General features: G+C 35.3%; 1 protein-coding gene across 2 annotated transcripts in view; it reads left to right on the top strand.

The window, feature by feature from the left end:
- Window positions 1–1665, top strand: part of LOC140160947 (triokinase/FMN cyclase-like) — a 38376-nt gene extending 36711 nt beyond the window's left edge. For both annotated transcript variants that reach the window (XM_072184296.1, XM_072184297.1), the window contains exon 17: window positions 624–1665. In XM_072184296.1, the coding sequence (XP_072040397.1) occupies window positions 624–770 (147 nt within the window). In that variant the 3' untranslated portion in view covers window positions 771–1665. The remainder of the gene's footprint in view (window positions 1–623) is intronic.
- Window positions 1666–14762: the final 13097 nt, after the last annotated feature.

The raw sequence follows: 14762 nt of genomic DNA, 5'->3' as shown, positions 1-14762 counted from the left end.
ATGATAACGTTTTAAACATGAGAAAATGATGAATTCTTCTGTGCATTTTAACACATAAAAGAATAGAAACTTGATTTGGTGGTGTGATCCCATTAGTACACGTTAATTTTAGGCCAAAACCTGAGACAATTAATCTCTGCGGACCAGAATATATTAAATTGGCCCCCAAAATAATATGATTTTTTATTCATGTGTAATAATAAAAGATCTATTTCACCTAGTTGGCAGGCTATTTTCTATTTTAAAATCATTACCTGTAGAATACAAAATTGACATTTGAACTTTATGCCTATAACTCAAGAACTGTTCGTCGGAGATAGTAAAACTTCACTTTTTCTGAATCCTAGTATGACAAGTAGAATTGAAATATCATCCATGCATAAGCGGCCACTCTTGATTTATGCAAATTAGACACGGACTGTTCATCTACAGCTTCCACTACTGACTGTAATTCCACTACTAAAATTTCCTACAATTTTGACATGTTTTTGTGTAAGCTTTTACATGTTTCAACATTAAAAATGGATCCATTTAAAAATGGATTCTGTTACAATTAGTTGTGTGTTAATCCAGATCTTTCCATAACTTGACTGGACAACTAATACTCTCTTGTTTTGTTTTAGGCTGCTGAAAATACTGCTACGATGACAAAGGACATGGAAGCTCACGCTGGTCGCGCTAGCTACGTCAACCGTGCGTTAATTACTCTTCCGGATCCAGGAGCACAGGCAGTTGCTATATGGTTGCGTGCTATCCATCGCTCTTTATAAAAAACATTACCTTATCAGTCTTCCAACAAAACGTGTACACCATTGATGTATTTTACAGGATAAGGGTCCAACAGTAGAGGCTTTGCCATTAAAGAAAAGTTTGATAACATCGTGGTCATGTAGCCGAACCCTAAATGGGTCGGGAAATGGGTATTTTCTTGTTTTAAAAAGGTCTCAAGATACCGAATTTAAACTTCGGAAATCCAAAAGAGCACTGAGCTGCAAATGAACACAATGAAATAGCCAATATTTTGGTGGTTTGGAAATGTTGTTTTATGCTTTCAATGAAAATTTAAATTATGTCAAGTGTGGTATCAGAATAATTGTAAAAGTTTGTTCTTTTTAAATAAAAATTTGGATTTTCCTTACGATAACACTTGTAAGTGATATGATGGTTCAAAATGGAAAAGAGATTTATGGGACACCGTGTATATAAAACAAAAGTAAAACTGACTTTTGAAGTTTTGATACTGACAGGCAGAAAAAGTATCCCCAGTCAATCGGGCATTAGTATAACTACTATGATGAAAAAGATGAAAATACCAAAGCTAATTGTTTATGAACAATTACTGAAAATGTTAGACATGATTCGAAATCAGATGAGCTCGTATTTGATCAGGATTCAGACCAGTTTGATCTGGGCTATTTGAAAGTGAAGGAATAATGCATCTCAGAGCTTGCTTCAGAACGAAAATCTCTACTTTATGGTGGCGTCAACCAAAATGCATGTTAATTTGTAAAATGTAACCATTATACTATTTCAAACAATTCAGACAATCGTTTTTTATTTACCGTACTGGCTGTTTTGTTAATTTGATCTTGATTTATTGTCCTTTTGTGTCTGCACTAATAAAAATCAATAACTATTGACAGATAAACAAATTCAGATGTCTTATGAAAGCACTAGTCATTATTGTTTGCTTATATAGCTATTTGATTTATTATTTTGATGTGATCACGTTCTTATTTTCAAGGAAAATATATATAACTGGTAGCCATGGTAACAGGAGAATGCATTATATGGATTCTAGTGAAATATAAATCTGATTGATATAATTAATTTATCTGGGATTTAATTATTTCAACCGGACTTTGTTTTGAAGAAAAAAACCCGCAGTGATTTATAGTGCGCTACGCACAAGTACAACACATATAAGACGTTGATCCACAACCTCAGCACACATAACAGGTTGTCGCTGACTACTATGGCCCCGCATCATTCCACAAACCATGAAGCAACAACACAGGGACTTGCAGCTAGGCAGGCAGGATAAGCTCCCCGAGTTTCGTACGGGTTACATCGAGACAATTAGCAGTAAGTCCCTTGTCCAAGGTACGGTAAATCAAGCTAACTCATACGAGAGCGTACTAACCACCGCCAGGGTTCGAACCCGCGACCTCTCGCAACGCCGTTTCGATTGAGCTAACTTGATTTGATTGAGCTAATAAGAATCAGTTTAAACAAATCAGTGTTCAGTTCAGCATAGTCGTAACCCGAGATTAGGCCGTATAAAATTAATGTTTTGGTTCTCGTCCAGAGGATTTTCATGAATTGATGAGGGAGGGAGGTGTTTTTTTTTTTTTTTTCAATGTAAAATTAGCATTGTCAGTAGTATCGGTCTTCTCCAACAGTGCTCGAGGAAATGATGAGGCCCTTTTTTTTTTCAAATGTGAGATTCTGAGGATAAACCCCTAGAGTACCACAAAAAGACTTGGAAGTGATGCTTGTTCTCTAATAAACTTATTTATATGTATGAAGATTTCATAAATCATTCCAAAGTCTAAAAAAATTGAAAAATCTAAAAAAAAAAAAAAAAAATCTGACAAATCCCAGAAATTGAGGAGGAGGGACGAGAACCAAAATATTAATTTTACACGGCCTTATAATGATAATCCTATACCTGTGTAACGTATATATTTGACTAGTAACGTTAATGTGTATCATCGTTATGATAAATTTTACGTTCTTGAATAGTTCTAGTTTCCATCAAAATTGAAAAAAATTATGTCAAGGAAAATAACGTCTTCATCCTTTGTCACGTTGAAGGAGATTAAGGTTCCATGTGTGTATCTATCTTCTGTTATCATCCTAATCATTTTAATCCTATGACACAAACTTCCAATGACGATCACAAGTACGTGTAATCCCAATAGTAATTTTCAAACAACCAAAATCTCAGGAATAAAATAAACTCTGGATATGCCATGTCTGATAACAATTTTGATCGGAGCTTAAAAGGATATCGATATGTTTAATTTCAGAATTCTATAATAATTCAATTTCAGTTTGCTCAATTTTGCTCAGATTAACTTGGCAAACTGGTGGGTCTCCGGAATAGTAAGATATACAGGAAGAAAATGTCAAAATTGTAGTTAATGTGAACCTGTAATTCACTGTTATCTTTATAGACCATATTTATTGCAGGCTTTTCGTCATACCTGCATGCATGAAATCTAATGAACAGCTCAAAAAAGCTGCGATAGTTTATAGGAATTCAATAGCTTGTTGCATGTACACCAATCCTAAGAAATATTGTTGTGAATGTCCATAAAAATTTTAGTTTGATCAAATGAGATTGCCGTACTTTATGATGGACGTGCTGTTTTCCCCGGGGCAGTTTTTAATTTACACCCCTAGAAGTACACACCCTGTTGATGTCACTTGTTTGGCACAGATAGTTAGCCTTTTCCTCAGATGATGAGTACGACATGAGGCTGGGCTTAGGGTTCCCAGAAGTAATACGTCCCCTAGCAACCACAAATCATTAATTGATTTCAATCAATTAGGAAATCAAATAATGGTTTTCTCCTAAGTCATTATTATAGGGGCGCTTTTACAAAATCGTAGGCAGTAACACAGGCTATCCCAAAAATAGACCATAGGCTACGCTACACTAGTCTCGGTTACAGTCTCGGTCTAAGCCGGCTTATGCTCTGTCAACTCCGGGGCAGCGTAAGAGACGCATCATTTGATTTCCGGGGGGTCGGGGTTGGAGGTTTTGAAGTAAAACTTTCCTCACCTAGCTGTGGCATACAATAATGTATGCAAAATAAACAAAAATACCAGTGGGCATTATGTAGAAAAAAAAGAATTTTGTAGCCTTTTTGGCGCCCTCTACGGAGGCGCCAAAATATAGGCATGACTTTGTGATTCTTTGTGAAAAGCTTCTAATTTCACTCTTGCTAGATTGACTTCGCAATTGTTTTGCTAAAATTATGCCCAGCTCAGAAATAAAACCACAATTTGCTTGGATTTTATTTTATTATTGTTTTCTGATATGCACAGGATAAAATGGTGAGCGTATATTCTTTGTTTAAAATACAAAATTAGGATTTATAAAAACACCAAATAAATCCTGACCTTTGTATGGGTTCAACCAGTTTACCGTGTGCCTTAGAAACCCGATAGACGGTGACATTTGACCATACACTAGGATCCACAACATGCTCACCTATCATGGGAACAGTTCTTAAGCCCTAATACATTTGTAGGCCTACTTTCATCCTTTGAAAATTTGGGTACACAAACTCATACTCTGCAACTTGAGGTCAAATTTTGCACTATGATTTTGTAATTGAGGTTATTGGACTATGCCATTGGGATGAGACTATTGTGGTCCATAGTGATAAAATCAATTAACGAGGACTCTACTGATGGCTTTTGTTTGCTAATTACCATAGAATCTATTCAGTTTCGGTTATTGCCAAAGTTGCAATATGGTGGCACAATTGGGCGGAAAACTGTATGCAAACAACACGGCATATTAATTATACATGTTCTACATTGTTGTATTTTAAAACACTGAAGACCAAAATTGACGTTATTGCCATGATTGGATCATGGAGGTAGTAAGCCTACTACAACTCTGGCGGAAATTCGTTGCCAAACCAGGGCCACACCAGCACGTTCTGGTGTTAAAAGCACGCAATCGAAGCTAAATATGGGATAGTTCCGTATTATTTTGTATAATAGGTGCAAATGCACATGCAGATTACCCTCTCCCCTGCCCCCCCCCCCACCCCCATTTTCCAATGTTGGGAGACTGTAATGTAGAAATGATGACGATTTTGTCCAAATCAACATAACAATATGGGAGCGAGGAAGGATGTTGGCCAATTAACGCTCAGGTGTGGCAACATTTTTCGCCAAGGTTGTAGCTATACTATCTCCATGATTGGATTAAGTAAATAACTAAATCCTGTTATCTACCCAGCAATGTTTGCTTATCATAATAATTGTAACAAACTGTAGACAGAAAAGGCAAACAGACAGAAATTTAGAGTTTTAAATTAGAGAGTTGACAGGAAGTTGTAAGAGTTAAATTGTTATGGATATGATTGGTGTAAGAACGAAAAAGTTGAATGTCAGATCAAAGTCATCCGAGGTGAATTAAGTAATGTCAATCACAAATTGTTACAGGTCATTTGAGGTGGACTAAGTTTATATTTGGATTGTCAGAACACCTTCCCCAATCAGACACATTTCTCTTGTTTGGCTTGACTTTGCAAAGAGCGTCTAATTTCGGTTTTGCTAGATATACTTCGCAACTGTTTTGCTTAAAAGTATGCCCAGCTTAGAAATAAAACCACAATTTGCTTGGATTTTATTTTATTATTGTTTTCTGATATGTTCGGGATAAAATGTTGTGCGTATATTCTTTGTTTAAAATACAAAATTAATGGACTTCTTTCTATGCTAATATTACATTATTGTTTTAAAGAGAAAAAAAAAGTATCCAAACAGTTGGGCGCCCATTCCTTTTTTAAAGGAATTTTTATTTCTAAGCATGTTTAGATTGGTTTGAGCCATCACATTATAAGCTTTACTGATTGGTGAGTAAGGTCAGTGCAATTGTTTACTTAGTGATAAGGCTGACCATATAGGAAAAGACGATTTACTGCCCACTGTTCTTGAACATGGTAACAGTAATCTCCATGCTGTATATAGAATTTGAATACATATCTACCCAGTAATACTTGCTTCATACTGCAGTTACTGTCCGTTTTCCTATACACAATACACAGTGCTCTTACCATTGACGCGTGACCTCTACAAATAGCCTACGTTAAAAGTATGGGGATTTGCCTAGTTAACGTCGCTGTGTGAAAAATAACCGGCCAATATTAAAAGTACTCTTCTAAAGTTCTAGAAAATATAGTTGTGTAACATGTCCTAAATTTTTAGCTACTTTAGATGTTTGGAAATATGCGTACTTTGGTGTTTTAGGAAGGATATGTAAACGACAGATAACACCAAAAATATGAAGAAATTATTTCCAAACCGTGTTAAGTCTGCAAACCACCATGCTTCTCATTTTCAAGAACGCTGGTTAACAATAATCACGTATTGTCTCATTTCGTATACAAAGACCACACAGAAGTGTTCTCTAGCGCTCGCTTTATAATCGTTCACCCAACTGAAACTATAATCCCAGCGCATTGCTCCATTGTACGTGTAAAGCAGAAACATACAGGGTGTCCCAAAAAAAAGAGGCCCCTCATTGCGGCCTCTTTTTCTCCTATTTCTGACAAGTTGATCAAATATATTTTGGTATTTTAAGAAACCGTGATTCATTAGCTTGAATAGACCAAAACAATTATATCAATCGGCTCACAACTTTTGAAGAAATGCTCTTTCAAAGAAATGTACCCGTTTTTCACTCTGTCCATGGAGAAGGTTTGGCTACTTCAAAGATTGAAAAGGAGTACACATACCATGCATAAATATCAACCATTCCTCACTGATAACTTTAAAAAACTTTATTTAGAATGGGCTTTACCGGTGGGTTTATGGGCAATGGATTTTGTTAATAGTGTGGGTAAAATGGATGCCGAATGGGACTTATTTTGCTTTACTTGCAATTACTTATTTTTTCTTGGTTATTTATGCCTTTTTGTTTTATTATGTTTCTTACTTTCTTATTTTGTTGTTTCTTGCTTTCTTTTTTATTTACAACATAAGTCATTTCTCTTTTTAGGATAAAAGGTAGCCTTAAAAGGCTGTTTGGTTTGTCTTTGGTTCTTCTGAAGTGAGTTTGCTGTGCTGCTCTGCCCTCTACCTGGTTGCCTCCTTGGCGAATACAGGTTTCAGCCCTGGTCCTCATTGCATCAATTGCGTTGCGTACCATCCTTGTGCGCCGGATACTTGCGAGTGCATTCAGTAATACGTTTGCGAAGATCTTGGATTTTGCCAAAAAGGACAAAAATCAAGTGGTGTGAGGTCTGGTGATCGTGCAGGCCACTTTACAGCATGAGCCATCACAACCACTCTGTTTGCTATCCGTGGACAGAGTGAAAAACGGGTACTTTTATCCAAAAGGGTATATCTTCAAAAGTTGTGAGCCGATTGAAATAATTGTTTTGGTTTACTAAAGCTAACGATTGAAGGTTTCTTTACATACCAAAATATATTTAATCAACTTTTCAGAAATAGGAGAAAAAGAGGGCGCAATTAGGGGCCTCTTTTTTTTGGGACACCCTGTATGTTGTGTGTATTTAACCAGAGAAGATGTGATTTAATCAGTTGAGCTGTTTTCAATGAGTGTTATCTTGGTTTAATAGCTTTTAATGGGGTTTAAGTCCTGCAAAGGTCGAGGTGAATTCTACTGTAGACATGACTGCATCATGTATCTTTTCTGTCAATTAATGAAACCATAATAATGACAAGTTTGTCAATTTCTAAAATCTTCATGAATCCCTGGTTCACACCGACACCGCCTGGCTAATAATTATTTGGTGCAGAAGGGACACTAAAATGAATACACGGGATCGATACACGTGAATTGCTATGCACGATTTTGATATCAGACGAAAATCTTCTGATACCGGGTTAGAAAATGATGAATATCTCCCGTCATGATTTTTTTCTCAAGAAACCAGATTTGGTCTCATAAACTTGGAAATACGTGTTGAACAGATATGATAGTCGCTAGAATGCGCTTTGAAAATTGGCCGTGCGCTTTGAACTCAAAATTTGACCATTTTATATTGCGTTGGTCCTGTTATGGACTACAGCGTGCAGCGTGTAGTACAGCTGCACTCACTGTAGGCAGTATAAAAGTCGATGACCATTGACCTCAATGGGGTATACAAGCTTAATCACGCACAACCAAGATCGATTACCCGGCTATTGTGAGTAGCCTTAGTTATGTCCCTCGACTAATTATTAGTTTAAAAGAGCTTTAAAGGTTTGAACCAAATGGCTAATCGTGGCTGTGGATTTAACCTACCATGGCGATTCCTGCCATGAAGATATAGGGTCGAAGACACTGTGTGGTTTGTGAAAGTATAGACCTATTAAATGTAAGTGTCCATGTATGATAAGCATCTTATCAAGGCCTTATTTGCATGCATGGTATTTATATGATAGTGCTATTTCTTTAGAAAACTTATTTTGTTTGAAAGCTAGTTACAAACGACAGGTTCCTGTAGTACTGCGTATTATGTGGCTTGAGTGCCGTATTTTCAAATCCTGGTCGAGCATTAGAAGTACCAACTGTATTCCACTCATGTGTTGATATTAATCTGTAACATCTATATAGTAAAATATTAGAAATAAATCACTTAATGTTTGGAAATCTATTTAGCAAGTTGGCAGCGTGAATAAATCACATTTTGTTTTAGTAGATGAAGTTCAAATTTATAGTTCTGCATCTCAATTCAAGAGATGTAAATTATACCAGTGAGATGACTATTAATATCCGTGGAGGATATAATTTCATTATCGTCTTGGTAACGTGCACACATTCTGGAGACGTAACCAATGGTAACAACGTATATAAGATTTGAGTATACATGTAAAAATGTGAGGTGTAGTTATGATACAATGTTCTGATTCCATTAGTAGAAATACGTGACCGGAATAAACATGTTCATGTTTTATTGTTGAAAGAACGAAGCAAAAAGGAAGAATAAATATAATCATATTTGTGATTGCTGAATGAAAAATATATTATACATATAGGAATAACATCAGACGAAATATGTGGCTCGCCTTAAGGTGGTACTACACCCTTGATAAATTTTGTGACTAATTTTGCATTTTTCTCAAAAATAACTACACGCTGGTAACAAGTTATTATAGAGGCAAGGAATCCAATTACCTCACTGAACATTCAGTGATTCAAGACATGTGGTTCATTATATATGTTAAGAAATGATGCACATTCTACCGGTACCTCTTTTCTTATCATAAATAACGTACCGCTTGTCTTGAGTTACTGAAATTCCAGTGTAGTAACTGGATTCCTTGCCCCTATAATATACATAACTTTTGTTACCAGTGTGTTATTTTGAGAAAAATGCAAAAATAGTCACAAATTTATCAGGGGTTGTAGTACCACCTTAAAGTAGGTAATATAGTGTTGCTAGTATTTCTTCTGACATAATACTTATATTTACTGCTCTAAACCTATATAAAATAGGCCGGGGAGACCGGGGATGGACGTTACAAAATTTACATTTTGCCCCATATAATTCCAATGAAAGAACTCAAACACTCCATCTTGGGTCTGTGGTTAGCCCATTATGTTTACTAAACTTTGGGGTATACAAAACATGAAAACATCAAACAACTAATTAACTACTAATTAACTAATGAAGGTAATTTTTTGTAACAACTTACCCCGCATACCGGGTAAGTTGTTACACCATGCGGGGTAAGTTGTTACAATGTTACAAAATTTTATGGTCCTTTTATAGGCCTTTAGAAGCATTTAGATCATTTTTATTCTATAATAAGTTCATTTATATTAAACATGTTAAACTATGATGCTCTTATATTATGGTCAGCCGCTGCGCGGCCCTGATGTGGTAAAATGATCTAACTTGAAAATCGCTGTTTGGAGAAAAAGAGTTTTTAAGTTTCAACACTTGACATGTTTCTTTTTGAATAAGATACTCGTAAATTATTAAACACATCTAATATCTTAGAAAATATAAAAATCTTATTATTGGCAAAAAAATGGCTAATTTGGTTGAGTAATTTTGAAATAACAACCATTTTTAGGGAGTTAGATTCTTTTAAATTATTTTATGTCAAAATTTCAAGTTAGATCATTTTACCAAATCAGGGCCGCGCTGCAACTCGCAGAGAATTACCACACACGTTGGGCAGCAGCCGTCCATTACATTAAGAGGTGTTTTCCCCCTCTCTGTCTTCCTTTTCCAGGTTCTTGGCATCATTAACAGCAGAACAATTACAGCTCTAGGTAAAGCAAAATACACAGTAACATATGAAATATTTAAACCTGAAAATTGAAACAAAATTTAGTTCAACACATGTAAAATGTAATTGGGGTAGGTTGTTACATGGGGTAGGTTGTTACAGTGTAACAACTATCCCCATAGGGAGTTTTACACACATAAGCCATTATAACACAACCCTGAGGCAGAATTACAGGTCATGACTCGGTGATATATTAGTGACCTACACATACTATATTTACCATAACAAGCTAGCATTATACACCTCCAGTTGTTAGAGTTATTACAATTTTTCAGTTTTGTCAAAAGTTACTAGGAAAGGACAAAAAAAGTTTTTTTGACATAACTTTTTAGTAGAGCAATGGAGAAAGCTCGCGATTGGCAGTATAGGGCCCTACCCCAGTGATGTGTAGGCAATATGGTCAGTGATATGGTCAGTTAGCCTGCCCTCTCTTATTCCAGTTTGGCACACTGAGAGGTGTAACAACTTCCCCGTGTAACTTCCATCCCCGGTCTCCCCCCTCTCGTGAATAAATCACATTTTGTTTTAGTAGATGAAGTTCAAATTTGTAGTTCTGCATCTTAATTCAAGAGATGTAAATTATACCAGTGAGATGACTATTAATATCCGTGGAGGATATAATTTCATTATCGTCTTGGTAACGTGCACACATTCTGGAGACGTAACCAATGGTAACAACGTATACATGGTATATAAGATTTGAGCAACATGTAAAAATGTGAGGTGTAGTTATGATACAATGTTCCGATTCCATTAGTAGAAATACGTGACCGGAATAAACATGTTCATGTTTTATTGTTGAAAGAACGAAGCAAAAAGGAAGAATAAATATGCTCATATTTACGATTGCTTAAAGAATTATATATTATACATAGGAATAACACCAGACGAAATATAGGGCTCGCCTTAAGGTGGTACTACACCATGTACACCCCGTGATAAATTTTAAGACTAATTTTGCATTTTTCTCAAAAATAACTACACGCTGGTAACAAGTTATTATAGAGGCAAGGAATCCAATTACCTCACTGAAAATTCAGTGATTCAAGACATATGGTTCATTATACATGTTAAGAAATGGTGCACATTCTAGCTGTAGGCCTACCTCTTTTCTTATCATAAATAACGTTCCGCTTGTCTTGTGTCATTGAAATTGCAGTGTAGTAACTGGATTCCTTGCCCCTATAATATACATAACTTTTGTTACCAATGTCTTATTATTTTTTTTAGAAATATGCAAAAAATAGTCGCAAATTTATCAAGGGGTGTAGTACCACCTTAAGGTAGGTAATAAACTTTTTGCAATATTTCTTCTGACATAATATTTTTTACTGCTCTAAACCTATATAAAACAATTATGTTATCATGGCATAAACTTAAAAGGCATATTGATATAGGCTTTTATTATAAGTTGGGGTCTAACATTAAGGTATCTTTCCTAAGAGAAAACAATTATTTTGACACCGATATGTATTTGGTTTCCCATGGCTTTGTGAAAGATGTGACAGTTCAAAGAGACTTTTAGGACACCATGTACGTTCCCTATTCGTTTGGAGTAACCTGGCTTATTTTTGCACAGTTATTATTATCAATGACGGGATCACTAAATCAGGGAAGATCAATGTATTATGGGAAGGGCCAGTGCATGAATTACGTCACGATTCTAGAATATGTATCCCATAGGCGCCATTAGCGGCCATTTTGCTTATAATTGTGTGGTTGATAAGATTAGTTTTATTCTAATAATACGATAAATTTTAAGCTTATTGTATAATTATGTAAGGTGTGAGCTGATGGCTTCATTTTGTATGTTTTCTCTCCACCACAAACTTCCGGAAAGTCATTATTTCAAAATTTAGTTTATATAAATGAAAACTAATTGTGGAAGAGTTAACCCTTTGTCTCGTTTAACCCTTTGTTCATCATTTATTTGCACTAATACGCTACGAATTGCATTTGAATGGGTTCGGTGGAACAATTAGGTTTAATTAATGTTGCATGAATCGTATAAGCTCACGGATGGTAGTTATGTATTACGTAATATTGCGTGGTTTGTTGATACATATGTTTATGAAAATATAATGCCTCGTTTAGAGATATATTGTTATATTATTAGTTTATCAAGTTCAAGGGTTTCTGTATATTATTTATTTATTAACGCCAAAGCAAAAATGAAGATATTCGATTACTACAACTTACAACATAGGCCTATATTATATTATATCATGAATTATCGTCACAACAATATTAGTTACGTTTACGTGAACCAATGACGCTAATTTAACGTGATATAGCCTACCATTTTGTGTGGCTCCCCGGTCACCGGTAAAACTACTCTACTTGATCCAGTTGTCAGTGAGATAAAGGACTCCTAGCCACGTTTATTTATTTTTAGAAACACATTCATTGCATGTTTCGCGCGTACGAGTGTGTATTCATGCCGAAATCACTAAAATATTGTTTTTTACAATATAGGCCTAATTTGTAACACATTATGTGCAAACTGAATATTACCTTAATATGTCGGGAATCAATAAGCGATTAAAACATGAAAAATAGTATAAAATGTAGGCCCTACTTGCAAAGTTTTTCAATAAAGCCGTTTTGCAATTTGCACATGTAAACGTAAACCATTTTTCTAAACCATGTGAAATTAGAAACTCGTTTCACGTCCCCACAGGTAAAACTTCGTTTCCCCACAGATATTGTGTTCCAATATCTGTGGTTTCACGAACCCGTCTTTTTGAGAGAGGTTTTTTTTTGTGTGTGTGCTAAATTGACAAAATACTTCAGTTTTCACGTAAAATTGACATTGCTAAGCAGTTTTTAGCATCTCTCGGGAAAACGACGAGGCCTTTAATTCACGCTAACTAATAAACTTGTTTATTAGCATTAATATTTTACCAAACTATTAAAAAATTAATATTTAATATGAAAATTGACTGATCCCAAAGGGGATATGAAACGAATTAATTTTTTTTATATGGCCTAGGCCTAATAATAATAACCTTATGAACTATAAAATACCAGAATCCGTCACTGTATTCTTATTCCAAAATGTTCCGTCGGTTTGCTATTTATATGAACATGTAACATGTGATGTAATGTACTAGGATCCCCACAGACTTAGCATTTATTGTATTACATCACAGTGTGACAGGTATCACACATATCTGCATTGAAATTCTGCACAGAAATAACAGATGGTCTTTGTGAAGTTGCTTTAATAGGTTCATTGTGTAAACATAAAATGGGTAATTGTACGATACAGTGGTCAATGGCATTGTTAAATAATTTGAATTTCGCAACTTCCGATGTAGGCTACATCATTGGCATTAATTGTAGATAGATTTTCGTATTTATTTATCTATTTTATATGCATTGAACAAAGCATCTGGATTGGACTTGTAGCTTTATGATGATAAAAGCCTTCACAAATGTAAAGCAGCCGGCCGTTAAAATACGTCTATAGCTTCAGAAATAGAAATGATATTCACAATAAATTTAACATAGAAAGAACGATGGTTTATTTACTTGCATACGTCCAATGTCACTCAATATTAGCAACACAGAAGTGTTATTAATGAATAATACCGAATTTAAAAGTTGCAGCAAATTATATTAATTCGAATTCAGCGCGAAGATGATGTCGGGGTTTTATATGCCACAATTCTTGCGTAATAACAATTGATCGGGGTAAAATGCAACTGTTAAATTTTAGTATTTGATTTTTGATTTTTTTTTTTTTAAACACACCTGTGTTGCTAATTTATTGGAAATGGTAATTTGACCAAACTTGGGTAAAATGTAACCCAAGTTGGGTAAGGTTACCATCTTACCCAACCGCTGGGAACCATATGAACAACCTTCATGAGTAAGGTTTTTTACCCACTATGGTAAAATTTTACCCGACATTGGGTAAATTACTGAAAATAACGCAATGTTGGGTAAAATTTACCATGTTGAGTAAAAGACCTTACTCAACCGGATTTTTTACCCAGCGTTATAACAGTGTACGTCTTGTTTTTTGTGCCTTCTGGTAAGTTGGTTTGCCATGACTTGCTTGAAGACATCAGATATCTCAATTGAGTTTCTTAATCTTAGACCGTTTCTGTTACCCTATAATGAAGACATATTTCTCTATTTGTTAAGTTTTTAATTATTTAAGACATGTCTATTTGATGCATGTTGCCAAAAGCTTATCATTGAAGTCGCCATTTATATAAAAGTGTAGAACTAGGCCCCTATAAGACTTTCAAAGAGTTTGCACACGGACACATTGCTTGCAACATTGAGCAAGATATTAAACCAATCTCGATTAGTTGTGGGCAGATATACTCTGTCATGTGCAGTGATACACCTTGTACAGCATGCATTAATCGATTGACCTTAACAAATTGTAGTAATTTTGTTGACTTTGGTATAAACCAACATGGCTGCCGTTTTAATTGTGATAACGTTCAGGTAGGTTTATTGGATAGGGTTCTATACGGAGATATATGACAGGTAATACTAACCAAAAAGACAGAGATAAAAAAGACTAAATCGCGTCTGACGTCAGGGCAAAGGCGCGCCGTGATTGGTTGCCGACCTGCGCAATACGTCATTTTCTGTTTAGTTGTCAGAATTTCAGACGCGAACTAGTCGTTTTATCTCTGTCTTTCATTATAACCAATACCCTTTTTGCCCTTGAAAACATGTTTATTCTTTGAAATCAGGATGGGTTAACATGTATTGATCTTGCTCTTTTTGGCTTATACGCATCG

Source organism: Amphiura filiformis, chromosome 9 (genome assembly GCF_039555335.1).
Source record: "Amphiura filiformis chromosome 9, Afil_fr2py, whole genome shotgun sequence".
In the NCBI taxonomy this organism is placed as follows: Eukaryota; Metazoa; Echinodermata; class Ophiuroidea; order Amphilepidida; family Amphiuridae; genus Amphiura; species Amphiura filiformis.
The sequence above is the reverse complement of the archived record's forward strand: the minus strand, read 5'-3'. Positions and strand labels throughout refer to the sequence as shown.